At 52.7% G+C, this 16898-nt stretch overlaps 1 protein-coding gene across 4 annotated transcripts in view; it reads right to left on the bottom strand.

Moving 5' to 3' along the window:
- Positions 1 to 16898, bottom strand: part of EPHB2 (EPH receptor B2) — a 170093-nt gene that overhangs the window by 25807 nt on the left and 127388 nt on the right. For all 4 annotated transcript variants that reach the window (XM_080921397.1, XM_080921396.1, XM_080921394.1 and 1 more), the window contains exons 4-6: positions 13671 to 13826; positions 11353 to 11688; positions 583 to 707 (exon numbers count right to left, since the gene is read on the bottom strand). In XM_080921397.1, coding sequence (XP_080777523.1) covers positions 583 to 707; positions 11353 to 11688; positions 13671 to 13826 — 617 coding nt within the window. The remainder of the gene's footprint in view (positions 1 to 582; positions 708 to 11352; positions 11689 to 13670; positions 13827 to 16898) is intronic.

Genomic DNA, 16898 nt, shown 5'->3' on the forward strand with positions numbered 1-16898 from the left:
TCATTTCCTGGCAACTTAGTTTGAACAGAAGTCCTGTGGCACCTTTCTCCGGGGGTCCTTGTGGTCTCTATGGATGGAAGAGCTCTGAGTCAAGGGACCAGGTTACAGGGCCTCTGGTGTTTATCCCTATGGGAGACCAACTGTTATGCCCACTCTTGGAGCATAACAAGTATGCCCCGAAATGCTAGCCCACCTTGTAGGAGGCAGGCAGGAGAGCAGGGAAGCCCACACATTCACTTCCACAGGGGAACATCCTACTGCCTGAGGATTCAAATGGGTTCTGCCTGTTTATCTTTCATACATGGTTTCTAGCCACGAGTCTCTGAAACTCAGGCCTCTAGAGGTCAAGACTGAAGAGGTCTTGATTGTAACAGGTCTGAATGTGGCATGTCATTCAGACAGACAGCTGGTCCCCTGGACCAGGACACTGAGACTCAGAGAGGGCAAGGCACCTGCCCAAGATCTCACAGCAAGGCCAATGGAGCCTGGCAGGCTGACCCTGAGGCTGGCAGGGGAGTGCACACCAGGCCTAGACTGGGAGAGGGGCGTTTAGGGAGGCGGAGCCAGTGGACACAGGGTTACCTTCTCATAATACTGCAATTCATAGTCCAGGATCACGCCGTTGGGCTGGTCTGGCTGGGACCACGACAGGGTGATGCTGTCCACGGTGCGGCTCACCTGGTGCATGATGGACACCGCTGATGGTGCTGCAAGAGAGGTCAGAGGTCAGAGGTCAGGGGTCAAAGCAGGCACAAGGAAGTGCAACTTATCTTAGAAGGGGGAGAACTGTGGGGCCAGTGAGGACAGAGGCGGAAAGCATGTTGGTGGGGGTCAGGGACCAGAGAAAGGGAATGTTAGACCATGGCGGGGGCTAGGGTTTCTCTGGGGACTTGTGACAGTGTTGTGGAACTAGATGAGGTACAGTAAACACACTGACACTGTGTCATACATGTTGAACCAACCAAACAGATGTGTGCCACAAGAACTTTACCTCAACCAAGTCTACCTACCAAGTAGTCTAATCTACCAACTCTCAAGTCAGTGGACCAAACCCAGCCCATCAGCAACCTGTGTTCTCACCAAGCGGGTTAAGGGGATGTGAAGAGGACTGTTCTTCACTGTTTAGTCCCTTCGCCTCGTTGTGTGTGTGTGTGGAAACAGATCGCAAGAGAGTCAGGTGCTGAGCCCACACCAGTGCCCGTCTCTGGTCACTCTAGCTTGGTTTTTTCTTTGTCTTTTCCCATGGGGCAAACCTGCACACTGCATCTGTGGTGTGTCAGAATGTCCCTCAGAACGTTGGGGCTGGGTGAGCGGTCTCCACAGCTCTGCTGTCCCCACAGGGGTCCATTCAGGGTTGGGTTTCAGAATGCCTCTCTGGATGAAGGAAGTGCCTCCTAACTGTTTTCCTGGTCTTGAGCAGGTCTGTGATGGACAGATTTCCCATCCTGACCAACGAAGAGATCCCTGACTGCTGAGGCCAACCCTTCTTTCTCCCAGTTCCTACCTGGTCTCCCAAGGCTCTACTGGGCACCAGTCTCTCTTGGTCCTTTGGGAGCTCAGGGGCCTCTGACATGGAGGTGACTTAACTATTTTTAGTCTGCCTCATCTTCCCCAGCCTGTTCCCGGTGTCTTCTGCTAACTGGCTGTGTGGCCTTACGTGAACTGCTGACCTCTCTGGACCAGACTGTCCTCTGTACCCTGTGGTCCAGCAGTTCCAATGCTCTGTCTCATCCCCCAAAGCCCTCAGCCTAGAGGCCAGTGTGGCAAAGTCCTGAAGACGGACTCTCTGCTCATTCCTGAGTGGCTCTCTGACCTGTGGCCTGGGCGGGGTCTTTCACCTATGGGAGCCTCAGCTTCCACATCCCTTGACACAACAAGGCCACTGGATGTCCTATGGAAGGTGTGAGTGTGTGTGTGTGTGTGTGTGTGTGTGTGTGTGTGTGTGTGTGTGAAGGCTGAGTGGGTGACAGGGAAATACTTTTGGGAGTGTCAGCATCCCTCCGGGGGGAAACCTCTCCACCTGGACATTCAGGACCATATAATTCATGGAAGAAAGTGGGCTTCTTTCTGTTCAGTGCATGTGCCCCACGTTCCCACCCTCTACCCCAGCCAGCAGCAAACTAGGCTCTGTAAAGAGGAACCAGAGCACCCACCCAGAGCCTGCTGCTGCTTCTGCAGAGTGTTAGAATGTTTCCCGTTGCTTGCCTCCCTTCCCAGTGGTGCCAGTGTAACCAGGAGACCTGGATAGAGCCCACCTTGCCTTCCCATCCCCAGCCGCTGACCCTGAAGGTTTCAGGTGCAAGGTGCCTGGGAATCCAGACTCCTGAGCTACTACCAGGACAAACTGACGTTGCTAGGAGATAGAGCATGCCTAGAGAAGGGGAGTGATTTATCCAAGGTCACATAGTAGGGGGTGGGTCCATAGTAGCTGAGCCTGGTGGGACATGTGGTCCCCTCCACCCCTCAAGGACTATGCACAGACAGGACTCTACCCACAGTCTCTCTAGCAGAAGCTGCAGGGCGGGCTCTTGAGAGGCGTAGGACCACACAGCCAAGGCAAGCAGGCCCAGCCTTTGGAGTCTGTCCTTGTTCTGAAGGCCCTGGGGTATGACAGAAGGCCTGGAGAAGATGGCCGCCTGCTCCTCTGTCCACTCAGCTCACTTTCCTGGAGATGCCCACCCAGAGGAGGCCCTGGCTACTGACGCCCACGTGACCACTTTAAGTTGGCTAACTCAGTTAACATACATGCCATCTGTGAGTGGGACATTATCATACCCGCTCTACAGATGAGGGAATGAACTCAGGAATGATGAAGAAGCCTGCCTGAGGCCATGTGCAGCAAGCAATGAAGCCGAGATTCAAACCCAGGCAAACTCAGGGCCAGCCAACCTTCTTGGAGCGGCAATGGCTGACCAGGGAAACTGCAGAGGGTTTGTAAGGACATCCTATGCTCCAGACTGTAGTCTCTAAGCCAATCTGCCCCCCTCTAGGCATGGCAGGTCCCACAGGCTTCAGGGTTCTGGGCTGAATCAGGCTTGGGTTTCAGGCAGATCCTGGGCTCTGAGCCCCTAAGCCCCGTGACCCAGGCGTGGCGAGGAGGAGGCATCTGCCAGGAAGATGATCAAGGCAGGCCTGGGAGCTGGCCCCTCTCTCGGAATCCAGAGATTAGCAGTGAGAAAAGGCACAGGCTAGAAGCTGTCCGGGGCCCCTCCTGCTGCCGCGCCCACGCTGGGTCAGGTTACCCTGGAAGTTGGACATCTGGGAATTCTGGTATTTTCAATTATCAGACGGGCACGCCAGGAGGCTACGGGGTCAGCGGTGCCCTGTGACCCTTGCCAGGAGACGGAGCCCCAGGGGGCAGAGCACAGAAGAGGCCTGTGGCTTGAGGAGGTGGGGGAAGCTGGTGATCCTACTGTCCTGCAGCAGGTGGCCAGGGGGGCTGCTAGCCTCCAGCAAGACCCGGGGAGAGTACGGAGAGTCTGCCCCTCCCTGGCAGGAGCTTAGGCCAGCTGAATTCTCCCCGTGAGTTATGTCTTTTCCCTAAGTTATGTAGGAGCTGGACGAGGGAACTTCTGAGGGTGGGTGAGGTGCTATTACAAGGTGGTCCCTACAGGCTAAATGAGGGACCTAGATGCCAGCATAGGTCAGAGAGGCAGAAGGCTGGGATGCTGACTGGCCAGAGGCAAGCGGCCATACCTTCCTATGTGCTGAGGATGAAGGAAGAACTCATATTCAGGCATTCATTGCTGAGGAGAAGCAGTGAGCTAAGGCACCGTGGGGAGAGATGGCCACACACTGGGCTCTCTGAGGCTTGCTTATCCCAGGCCCAGGCCTTGCAGACCCCAGAACCATCTGCTGCCCTTGCTCCCACGGATGGCTCCACAGATGCCCAACCCTGCCGTGGAGGCCCTGCCCAGCATCTCCGTCATCACCATATCCTTTCTCCCAGATGCTGTTCTGCCCCTTTATGTTCCCAAATATACCAAGGTTCCCCCCACCCCAGGGTCCTGGCTCCCACCTGCCAGAGGTCAGTGGCTTCAGCTTCATTTGGGTCTCTGCTCAAATGTCACTTGTTCAGAGACACCATGCCTGTCTTCTCTCTGTCTCACACACATTCAACCCCTTACCCCCAAGCGTCTAAAACAGGGTGTGTTTCAACAATGTTTATTGGTAGGTGGAGGGAGGGGAAGGAAGGAAGGAAGGAAGGAAGGAAGAAAGGAAGGAAGGAAGGAAAGAAGGAAGGAAGGAAAGAAGGAAGGAAGGAAGGAAGGAAGGAAGGAAGGAAGGCTGGCTTTGGGCAAACTCGCCCTCTCTCTTCCCCAGGATCCTTTCCTTCAGCGCTTTCTGCTTCCTTCCCAATAGTCACTCTTTCTGACAGCAGCAAACCTGGAGTTCTTAGTGAAACACACTGCGCCCCCGAAAAGACTACACTTCCTTAACCTCTCTACCGGCTGCAGTGGCCATGTGGGTTTGCCAGTAGATATAAGCTGAACTATTACACAAAACCCAAAGGAAGCCATTTTACCAGGAAAGCAGACTTTTAATTCACCTTCTTTCCTGGCGTCTGGACATATACGTATGTGAAAGAAGGAGACACCGGGGCTAGTTTGGCCCATAGGATAAAAGCATGTATCGAGGAGTCTGGTCCTATGGTGACTCCACATTCCCGACTTTCCAACATTGTTCACAGCTCAGAGAAAGACCGTGTGGCCTGTGGCATCATCAATGGCCCCTCTCTCACTACACCATTCTATTCTATCACTTCCGGGTTTCCTTTCTCTGGTTCTGGGCCTGGCTATGTGACTTCCTTTGGCAATTGGGATACAGGCAAACATCCCTTGAAAAGGCCTCCGTGTGTGTGTGTGTGTGTGTGTGTGTGTGTGTGTGTGTGTGTCTGTCTGTCTGTCTGTCTGTCTGTCTGCCATCTCAGTTCCTGCTAAAGCAGCGGTCCTCAACCTTCCTAACGGCGAAGCCCTTTAATATAGTTCCTCATTATGGCGACCCGCACCCTCAACCATAAAACTACTTTCATTGCTACTTCACAACTAATTTTGCTACTGTTATAAATCACCATGTAAACATCGGCGTTTCCTGATGGTTTTAGGTGACCCCTGTGAAGGGGTTGTTTGAACCCAAAGGCATCATGACCCACAGGTTGGAAACCACTGTACCAGAGCTGTAGAGACACACGACAGCTGGGGTCACTGCAGTCCCACTGACAGCTGTCAACTCCAGACAGGGAGTCAAACCTTCACAGAGCTGCCCGTGTTCTGGAGCAGAGGGTCAGCAAACACAGGCACACTGGGACCAACGCTACCATAGGCTGCCCAGAGACTCGCAAACTTGTGGCATGTTACTTCTCCTCTGCCACCAGCTCTGTCATTCCTGTCCCGTGTCCCTCCCGTAACACGTATCGAGCCCATCTTCAATGGCACCTTCAGTCAGCAACGCCTCCCCGGCTCCAAAGGATCAGAGCCCAGGATGTGGTCCCCCTTGCCCTCTTTTTTCCCTTCTCTCCTTTTCCCCCAGGCCCCTGCTCAGAGCTCTCTGATCCTCTCAGCCTCCCAGGGAGAGAAGAGGGTGAAGACAAGTTCATACCAGTTCCAGAGCAGGAGGCATTGTGTGCCCAGACCCAGCAGGGCATGAGGATCAGAGGAGTCCCGGGGATAAGAAAGGCTTTGCAGAGTTCAAAGTCTTTCGGGCGAGGGAGCCACGTGGCATGGTGTATGGACACAGACTTGGGCAGGGTGCCTGGGGACCTGCTTTACTAAGGACCCTCTTGGGATGCAGAGAAGCCACTTAGGAGTCTCTTTGGGCCTCAGTTTCCCCATGTAACATGATGTGCATGAGATGAAGTAGGGCCCCTGTGAGGTGGGCCATTTCATTATGACCCTAATTACTTGCTATGATTACCAGGACCAGGACTCCAGAAGATGTCTACACCCCCACCTTGGGGAATATGGCGTCTCATGTGGCAAAAAGGCCCATGAGATAGGAGACTTTCCTCCATGCTACCCACATGGAGACCAGACTTAAAGGAGTAGGGTGTTCCCAGTGGGCACCATAGTTTGGAAGCTATGACATCCTATGGATAAACGAGAGCAATCGGAGGTTCTAGTCAAGGACTTGAAGGGCTTTCATTGGCTCAGGGTGGCTCGAAGCTGAAGGAAACCAAGCCTTCCCCGGAAGAACCAGAACCAGACTCAGCACACTGTCTCAATACACACGGGCCAGACGCCAGGCATGGTGACCCAGGGGCTGTAACCTCAGCTACTCAGGAAGCTGAGGCAGGCGCATCTCAATTTCAAGGTTTCTCTGAGTACATTTAAGGCTAGCCTGGGCAACTTAGTGAGCCCCACTTTAAAACCAAAAGGAATAGCTACAAACCTGGCATGCACGGGGTCCTAGGTTCCATGTAAGAATAAAGAGAAAAACTCAAAGATAGTTTGCAGAGCTCTGCGTAGCCTTAAAACTGTGAGGTCCTACTATGTGAAGCTGGAACTGGCTAAGCCTGTTGTGATCGGGCATGTAGTAATGCCATACTATTGTTTATCCTTTAGCACTCTGAAAAAGCCCATTTCATAGGCAGGAAAACTGAGGACAAAAAAAGTGAAGACTCCCTTACAGTTGGGATCTCAGGTCAGAAAACTTGTTAGTCAGCCAAATCTGGCACTGATGTCCTTTCTCCCATGTGATGGGAGGGAGGCATGCCCGCAATGGATCAATCTATTGTTCAAAGCTCGTGACTTTAAAAGCTGAAGTCACATATCTGGCCATAGTAGGGTCTCTTGTCGGCAGGTGTCCTGCCACCCCTGGTCCCGATGGCATGCAGATACTGTGACCTCCTCCCTCTGGGCGTGACTCCCTGCTGAGGTTCTGACCTAGCATCTGCATGGACTGAACACACGGCTCATGCAACGGATTTCATGGTCACAGTGGATGCAGAGGACCTCTGGGTTTCTTAGTACCTGCCTACGCCGGGCAGCCTGGGTGGCACCAGGGACAATGGCTGAATTCCTTACCATAGCCCTAGAGGACAGAGGCATCTAGGAAGGAGCGAGCAGATGTGATATTATTTAGTAGACCAAGGCTACCTGCCGGCAGGGAATAGCCGGGCTGCATTTGAGGCAGGCACGGTGTCAACTTGAAATCCCAGGACTCCAGAAACAGAGGCAGGAGGATCAGAGGTTCAAGGTTATCCTCAGCTACGTATTGAGTACAAGGCTAGCCTGGGTTATATGAGATCCTATCTCTAAATCAATCCATCATTCATTCATTCATTCATTCGGTCAGTAAGTCAATCAAAGCCAGGTTCCCCCACCTGATTCCCATGTCCAGATTTTCTTCATCACCTCTGGAACCTGGTGGGTGTGAAGACAGTTGGGGGTGGGGTGCTGAAGACTTTAGAGCATATCTGGAGCATCCATGGAGGATGGCCCCAAGATTCTGGGCAGCCCTGAGGCCTGGTCCCTGTGACTGAGAGGTTTCCCCTTCCCCCTCCATGGTTACCTAGCTGTCCTGTTTGGCATTTGGGTATCCACATAAACACTACTTCTTCAAGGAGCTGTGTGCCTCACCCTCTGTGCATTGGTCAAGGGGCAGGATTGGCCGTCCGGCAGAGGCTGAGGGTTTTGAGCGCTGGGCCGAGCCCTGGGGTCTTTCCTTCCCATCTGGTGAGCCTGGGCATGTGGCTTGGCATTTCTTCTGGTATAAGCCCGGCAAGCTCGGCCTGTTCTCCCTCCTCAGTCCCTGAGTGCCACTCGAGTCTGGGCAGAAGGCACTCCCCAAAGGCAGAGTGTGGGTGGAGGCGCGTGACGGTTTTATGAAGTCAGAAGACAGCTCTGGCTCCAGCGTGTGCCAGGGGACTGTGGACGGAGCTCAGGGCTTGCCCAAACGAAAGGCTTTTTCCTTTTAAGGCAGTGAACTAGTTATTTATAAATTGAATTTTAGGGTCTGTCCAAACCCACCACTGAATGCACCAGTCTGGAATGGGCACCCCCCCTTCAACCCCATGCCTTCTTTTCTTGCCATCTCCAGCGACCCAAGTTCCCCATCCTTGCACGCTTCCCTGAACCTTCTGTGAAATGCTTCTAGACTGCTCCCCGTGGGGTGTCTCCTTCTGGGTTCTGGGACAGGCTCCATGAGGAAAAGCAGACCACTTCACGTGGGCGGTGATGGTGGGGCAGACAGACTGATGCGTAATGATCAGAGACATAAAACTAAACGTTAGCGCCGGGAATGCGAAGCCCTGGTGCTGGCCCCGGGAGAGGTGTCTGTGTCAGGATTGTCAGCGGGACGAGCTCAGGTCTGCAGGCAGGTCAGAGTCACATGTGCAAAGGCCCTGCGTCAGGCTGGCCCAGGGCTTAGAAGGAACAGCAGAACCCTCTCTGTCCATTATCTCCTGCGCTTTTCTCCCAGAGGGACGACCTCCTCTCTGCCCGATTCCATCTCCTCAGTCTTTGGAGGCCAGCTCAAATGCTCATTGTAGGAAGTCTCTCACCCCAAGAAGGCAGTGGCCTGCCCTGGTGGATATTCTTGGGTCACTTCCTTTCAGGCAGCTGAGATACAGGCTCCATCTATGGTTTACCACAGGCAGGGCTGTTTGCTCCAGGTTGGACTTCGACGGCAGTTCCAGATTTGAATCAAGAGCTGAGCCCAGTCAATAGTGGGACATTTTACTTTTTAAAGGGGATATCCTGGACTCCCTTAGTAGACCAGGCTGACCTTGAACTCACAAAGATCTGACTGCCTCTGCCTTGAGAGTGCTGGGGTGTTATTGTTGGTGGTGGTGGTAGTGGTGGTAGTGTGTGTGTGTGTGTGTGTGTGTGTGTGTGTGTGTGTGTGTGGCTGCCCAGCTCCTCTTCAGAGGGTTTGGGACAGAAAGAAATGAGAAATGGGGTACGGACCAGGGCTCAAAGGGACTTGGGCTCAGTCAAGACTCAAGTTTCTTAGATTTGTCTGACAGCAAGATAAACGTCCTCAGGCCCCACTCCCAGGCTGTCCCTCAGTCGGCCTGGATGCAGACCGGGAGCCTGTGTTCCAAAAATCTGCTTCTGGCTCCCGGCAGTGCACAGTTGGGGGAAACCAAGACCCAAATGAGGAAGAGACTTCCTGGGTCTGACAGAAGGCTCAGTCTTCAGTTCTTTGTTCAGAAACAGCAGGGCCCACTCTCTGCAGGCAGAACACACCCCCACCTTATCAGTGTGGGCCTTGGGGGTGGACGTGCTGTAACCACTGAGCTCTGGGTAGCTGCTGCTGCATGTCTCCTGCCACATGCCCACCTGTCACCAAACGAGCCTGGGAGGGTGCTGAGTCACAGAAAAGATGGCGAGAGACTACTACGCCATGGATACCTGACCAGCCAGTGACCTACGGGGTCCCACAGTGAAGGAGAACACAAACGTGACCCCCGTCTACTGAGCTTTGAGGTGGTTTTGTTACATGGCACTCTCGCAGTAGTGGCTGACCATTATACTAAGGACATAGCAAGCAAACATCAAACCTAGGATGGAAAACCAGGCCCTCTGCTCCAACTCCATCCTTCCGTTTATGTTGAGCATTTGTGTGAGTGCATGTGTGGAGGTCAGAAGGTAACCTCAGGCCATTAATTAGGTACTGTCCAGGGCTGGAGAGATGGCTCAGTGGTTAAGAGCACTGACTGCTCTTCCAGAGGTCCTGAGTTTGAATCCCAGCAACCACATGGTGGCTCACAACCATCTGTAATGGAATCTGACGCCCTCTTCTGGTGTGTCTGAAGACAGCTACAGTGCACTTATACATAAAATAAATAAATCTTAAAAAAAAAAATTAGGTACTGTCCATCTGAGACAGGGTCTTTTATTGGTCGCGGCCTGGACCACTTGGCCAGTGAACTCCAGGGATCCTCCTGTCTCTGTCTCTCCAGCACTGGGATTATGGGATTATACAGCTTGGCTTAATTTCATGCCTCTATAGTTAGCACTTAACCTATGGAGTCCTTTCCCAGTCCCTCCTTCTGTGTTCCATTCCTGAGGATGCACCCTACCCTCCTCCCAGGAGCCCCTCCCCTCCTCCCCGTTCTCTGAGCATGTTCAGTTTTAGACAGGAGGAACCCTTCTCAGCAGTTCAGGCCCCACCCAATTGCATCTAAGCACCAACGCTCTTAGCAACAACTCTCTCTCACCTTGGGCATCCAGTAGATGCTGGAGAGGCTCCCAGAGCCCCAGAAGAGTTCCAGAAGTTTCCTTTCTGCCTTCTCCTACTTGAAAAGCATTGCCTACTTCCTCTTCTGTAGCCAGGCGTACAGCTGAGTTTTCTCAAACTAGAGGGACTCACTGTTGAGCACCTGTGGGTTGTTGGGTATCTTGGCCGATAGCTGTAGTTTCTGAGACTCTCTAAATCTCCAGTCCATCCCCAATCTAAGGCTGGCTCCACGTTCTCACAGTACTTCACTGTTCTAAACTGCTGGATGTGGGGTACATTTGTTACTCGGCATTATCATTACAGTAGCTGGCTGATACATTCCACTTACACCTTCAGTCGGTTATGGTCCCATGAGAAGGCATACTCCTTCTCAGACATAAAAACAGAAAGTAGAGCCACATTCATGGTTAAATATAAGTCCCTTCCATCCCCCAGGGCTGTACAGATACAAGCTCACAAATGCACATGTCAATGAGCTGCTACAGGGCCCCAGGTAGATATCTTAGAAGCAGTTACCCAAACATGGAATGCCAGGGCCACATGTTCTGGCAGAGAACCATAATCACCAGATCCATGGCCATATCACCGAAGACTCTTAGCCTCAGTCACTCTTCCTGGCTTGTGACCTGGCTTCTCTGGCTGTCAGAAGGGAGCCTAGGGATGTAGCGGTTCCTCTTTCTTCCCCAAGGTGTCCTCCATCTTTTTCCTGAGTTCCTTTAGTTCTACAAACTATAGTCACAGCAGCCCCCCTCCTTCAGGAAGCCTTCCCGGCTTGGCCTGAGCCTCTGCTTCCAAGATCTCCAGGTATTCCCCATGAAGAACAAGCTGAGGTGTGGCCTGCTTCTCTCCTGTTGTTCCTGGCTCTACAGGGGGGAAGAACTCGCTATTCAGCAAAACGAATAACCCCCTGGAGTGTTAAACCACAAGCAAAACCTTTAAAAAATAATCAAGTCTAGTTCCTACACATGCTAGACACGTATTACTACTGAGCCACAGCCCCAGACAAAGTTGTTGTTTTTTTGGAGTCAGCCTTGCTACTTAGCCCAGGCTGCCTCCAAACTCATGATTCCTTTACTTCAGCCTTCCCAGTGTTGGGAATGGACACCATCATCTTAGCACATGGCGTAGCACAGAGTGACAGTCCCCTCCCCTTGTTCCCGTGGGGCTCACCTGCTTGGTTGGTGGTGATGTTCACAGAGGCGAACTGAGGTGAGAAAGGACTCTGGTCGGTGACACCATTCACAGCCTGGATCTCGAAGGTGTACTGCGTGTGTGCCAGCAGGTCACTGATGTAGATGCGGGGCTCAGTCAGGCCCAGCTGGCGGGGCGCGTACTGCACATTGTCCCCGCAGCGCGTGCAGGCACCCCGGCCTGAGCCACAGCTCTTGCAGATGATGTTATAAACAAGATCCTCACGGCCCCCTGAGTCTCGGGGTGGGGTCCACTCTAGCATGAGGGACGTCTCGTTGACGCTGGAGATCACAGCCTGGGGCGCAGAGGGGATGGCTAGAGAGGAGACAGGGGGTCAGTGGTGGCTGTGGATACTTTCTACACTCAGTGTCCTCTGTCTCCCCAGCCCTGGCCCCCTAAAAGGCTTCCATCTACCCAAAGAAGCTTCTAGAATGTCATCTCGCTGTGTATCAGCATCTGCTTTCCTCCAGGTCCCAGCCTCTTCAGTACTTGTTCCTGGAGACTGTTTTCATGTTTGGGATGACAACCGCATGCTAACAGTTTCCCTCCCTCCCACCTTCCTTCCTGTGTGTGTGTGTGCTCCAGTCAGTAGAGATCAGAGGGCAACTTTGTGCAGTTGCTTCCTTCCTTCTGCCAGATCACCGGGCTTTCGGGGTGAGCCCCTTCACTCAGGGTCTTGCTGGCCTTTTCCCTCTAAACCAAAGCCCAGTGGACATGTCTCTCTGAAAGACGCCACTTCCCAGCTTTTGTGATTGGGTGCCAGCCACTGACCAAGAGCAGAAGTTGTTAAGTAGGGTATCGTAAGATGTGTGTGTGTGAGTGTGTGTGTGTATGAGTGTGTATGTATATGTGTGTATGTATATATGTGTATGTATGTATGTGTGTGAGGGTGCGAATGAGTGTGAGTATGGGTATGTGCTGCATTTGAGTGTGGTGTGTGTGTGTGCACATCAGTGTGTATATGGGTGCATGCATGTAAGTGTGCATGTGAGGGTATGGGTGTGTGCATGCACGTGAGTGTGGATGTGTGTACGTGCACACTGGTGTGTACATGAGTGCATGCATGTAAGTATGAGTATGTGTTGCATGTGAGTATGTAGGTGTGTGGCATGTATGTGAGTGTGTAAGTGTGTTGCATGCATGTGAGCATGTGGGTATGCGCATGCCCATGTGGAGGTCAGAGCAAGGGATCAAATATTCTCCTCTACCATTCTCTGCCTTGCTTTGAGGCAGGGTTTCCTACTGACCTGAAGCTCACTATTCCACAAGGCTGGCTACCTAGCTCCTGGGATCAGCCAGTCTCCCGCCCCTCCACCTCCACTATCTGGCCTTTTACATGGATGCTAGGGATTCGAACTCAAGCCTTCATGTTGTAGAACACGTGTCCTAACCCACCGAGCCATCCTCCCCCAGGATCTCTAGAGTTATGCATGAAGATGGATGGCTACATGGTGACTTGTTCTCCTTTCTGCTGCCTACTGTTTGTGTGTGTGTATGTATGATGTGTAGTATGTGCATGCATGTGCGGGTATGATAGGTAGTATGTGCATGTATGTGTGTGTGAGTGTGTGTATGTATGTGTGTGTGAGTGTGTGTATGTATGTGTGTGTGAGTGTGTATGTATGATGTGTGGTGTGTGAGTATGTGTATGATATGTAGTATCTGCATGTATGTGTGTGTGTGTGATGTGTGGTGTGTATATGTGTGTGTATGTGAGCGTGTGTGCATGTATGTATGTGTGTGTGGTGTGTGTATGATGTGTAGTATGTGCATGTATGTGTGTAGGAATGTGTGTACGTATGTGTGTGCATGTGTGTGTATATATGTGTATGTGTATGATATATGGTGTGTGTGTGTGTGTGTGTGTGCGCGTGTACTGCTGGAGCTTCAGCATTAGTATGTGAACTGACCTTAAGGGGAAAGGCACATGCCTTAGAGGCCATTATGAAGTCACCTTTCTGAATCCTTTGGGCCCCTTTAATATGATAGAACAGGTCTGTGTGGTCAGCTCTGTGAATGTCACCCCTGACTGAAGTAGGGGATAGGACATTGCTCGGCTCGGACGCCGAGCAGCCTCTCTTGTAGGTGTCACCTGGCTCTTCCTCCAAGCCTCTTCCTATCCCTTTGTGAATCAAAGTCTTTGACTTGACCCTCCACATGACCGAGCGGAAGGGGGTGCACACACGCCAGCCCAGAACAAGCTTTCTGTTCCCTCCTCAAGGCGCTCGGCTGCTCCGTGGCCATTCCCCCTGCTCCAAGCCTTCCTGTGGGTAGACTGGGGGCAGGAGAAGACGTACTTGTGCAGGGCATGTCTAAGGGGTCCAGGTCGGCCCTGTAGTAACCATTGCGACACACACAGTTGGTAGCTCCCTCAGAGGTAGTGCGGCTGTTGATGGGACAGTGGGTGCAGGCTTCATCTCCTTGGTTGGCCTTGAAGGTTCCTGATGGACAACCTGGGAAAGAAAACAGGGAGGGTCACCGAGGAGCCCAGGCAAGACAAATAGAGGCTCTACTCTGAGGAGACACCCCCAGCCGTGATCCCGGAGACCCGAAGTCTGGGGTCTCAGGTCCAGCTTGGCAGCCTGGCTCTGGGACTCCTCTCTGTTAATTTTTGTCCCTAAAGTTGCCTGTGAGTTCAGCACCCTCAGAAATCCCCCTTCACTGTGCTGGTTCCCCTGTGCCTCAGCCTGGAAGGGTTTCATGGAGTCTGGATTCCTAAACTGGTTAGTTGTGAACTAGCCTGTAACTAGGTAACTGGGCGCTAGATCACAGCCATGGTTTGTTCTAGACAGGGAGCTGGGCAGTCAGACCACACTGTGAGTGACCTGGTACATGCTGAGAAAACTGCTGTAGTCACGGAGATCTGGGTCTGAGGTGAGCATTCTATACATGCACAGGTGACCATATCAGGCACCATGAAAAGTTTAGTTAATGTGTTAAAAAAAGGGGGGGGGGGCTTGCAGTACCATATTCAGCCTGAGGGGGCACTGTCTACACTCAGCATCTAGCAGTCTGGGTTCTCCCACTCTAGATGAACAAGCAGCCCTGCAGCAAGGGCATGCATGGGTTAGGTCCCCATGAGAGTGAGGATGGGTCCCCATGAGAGTGAGGATGGGTCCCCATGAGAGTGTGGATGCTGGCCTGGTGGTTGGCCCCAGCTCCTCTCAGTCTCTGTCTGTGTGAGGAGGTGGAGGGAAAAGAATAACAGAGGAAAAGCTCCTTGGGAGAAAATGCTGCTAGTTTACCTAGGTGCTGTGTGACTTTTAGTAAGTGACTACACTTCTCTGAACATCCATCTCCTTGTATACAGACAGCTAACATAAATCGTCCTAATTCGTTTTTCCAGCCCTGGTGTTTGGTGTTTACCTTTCAAGTCCTAATCTTAGCAACACATCTTCCGCTGGCCGAGCCTGCAGGTTAGAGATCCTGCCTTTCCTGGGGCTTGAAACAAACCCCAAATTCAAAGAGCTTTCTTTACACTCCTGCCGTAATGACCCATGTACAGACAGGGCTTCCTGGCCATTTTCTTAGCTGTCCCAGAACTGAAGCCACACACCACTAACTGTCGCTTGCCTTTATCTGCCCAGCCCGGAAGCTGGTATTCAGCAAGTGCCCCATAAATGCTTCAGTGGGAAGAGAGCTTTAGGGAACATGAACTTGGGTTGGCAGTGAACAGGGTTTAGGGAGCAGGCCACCTGCTGAAACCCATATCCACTTGGGTGTGCCCCCTTCCCCACCTCCGTGTCTGTAAAACAGGATCGTTTAGTGCTGCTGAGAGCAGTCTGCTGGTTCCCTTCTGTACAAAGGGGCTGGAGCAGTCTTGGCGCAGACACTCAGTTACCTGTTCAAAACCAAGCTGCTGAGTGACCTTGGATATGTTAGCTGACCTCTCTGAGTTGTGTGTCCTTACTGGTAAAAAAAAATTTCCAGCCACAACACGTGGCTATGAAGTTACAGGGAACAAGGCACGTGATACAGGGTGGAGGATGGGTTCTGCTCAGTACCACGCCGAGGACCACACCCTACATGCAACAGCCTCTCTCAGGTTTGCCTCAATCAGGCCCTATAGGGTTAGAAAGGACTTTATCACAAACAACCAGGCTTCAGCGGTTCCAGTGACTGTTTAATCCCATGGTACAGAAGGGGTAGGGGTGCGGGTGTATGGGGTGTGGGGGGTGTTTACTCCTGACCAACATGCATTGCCACAGTTCTGAGTCCCCTGGAGAGTTAGCTGTGTCCTAGGATTTGGTCATTTCAGTCTCTGGAAGCTTACTGAGCCTGAGCTAGCTCAGTCACTCTGCCTCTTCTGCATCCAGACAGGGAGCTAAAGCAAGAAGAGGAAAAGCCGCCGCCTCAGGACCTGGCTTTGTCAGCAGAGCAAGGGTCAGCCCCAGGCCAGGTGGCTTGGGGCGAGGGGCTCCTCTGTTTCTACCCTGTCTTAAGACTCCAGAGTGACGTCCTTTTTCACCCACAGTCCCCAAGTCTTAGTGGAGAGCAGATGGATCAACAGTTGCTACTCTGGGCATCTCTGCAGTTCTGGCTTTGTGGACCCGACTCCTCCTTACCCGTCAGCCCTCACTGCTGTGGACCAAGACAGGGTTCCCATCTTGGCATGGCCCAGGATCTGAGGCCATCCAGCTGTAGAGGCTGCAGACTGGGCCCTGACTCAGGTTAGCCTCTCGGAGTTTGTGTCCTTCTTGGGCTCATGGGAACTTGGGGGCTTGTGGGAGGGTCTAGGACTAGCCTACCAATAGCAAAGGGTTTGGCCCTAAGCTCAGACTCCTCCTGGCTCCTCATCCAAGCATGTTCAGCTTTCAGCGCCTGCTCCATCTGCTGGCCAGTTCCCAGCTGCCTGGCAGGTGGCTGCTCTCTTCCTTCTGTGCCATGCCAGCCCTCCATCTGGACCATCTTCCCAGATGCTGTGCTGGGTTAGTGTGTCCTGGGCTACCCTTACCCTAGCTGGTTCCCCAGTCACCTCCCCAGCAGTCACCCCCAGTTTCTGAACTTCCTCAAACCTGCTCCTCTTCAACCTGGGAGGTCATTTCACTCTTCTCTTGGTCCCCAAGACTCCCCGCCCCTTCCCTGCCCGCACCTCCTCTCCTCCCATTGCCTGTAGCCACACAATTACCGGGTCTTCCCTCCACAGCAGGGTCCCATGCCTGCCTCTTCTTGGCCAGCTCCCACCTCTGCAGGCATCTAGAAAGCTCTTCCTTGGCCTCACAGGGCCATCTGGCCTCCTCCTGCCCAGCCACCCTCCCAACACCTAAAATACAAGTTGTTATATGTTCCTGAAAGAGGCACGGAGGCAGACAATGGAATATTATTTGGCTGCAAAAAAGGAACAAAGCCTGGGTATGCGCTCCCACCGGGGAACCTTGAAAACATTGTACTCTCTCAAAGAAGCCGGGTCACAAAAGTAGGATTCCATTTATAGGACACAGGTGCGGGAGAGACACATCTGAAGAGACAGGAAGTCGATGTGTGGCTGCCAAGGGCAGGGGACAGGGGAGAATGGGATTGCTAAT

Source organism: Micromys minutus, assembly GCF_963924665.1.
Source record: "Micromys minutus genome assembly, chromosome: 9".
Lineage (NCBI taxonomy): Eukaryota > Metazoa > Chordata > Mammalia > Rodentia > Muridae > Micromys > Micromys minutus.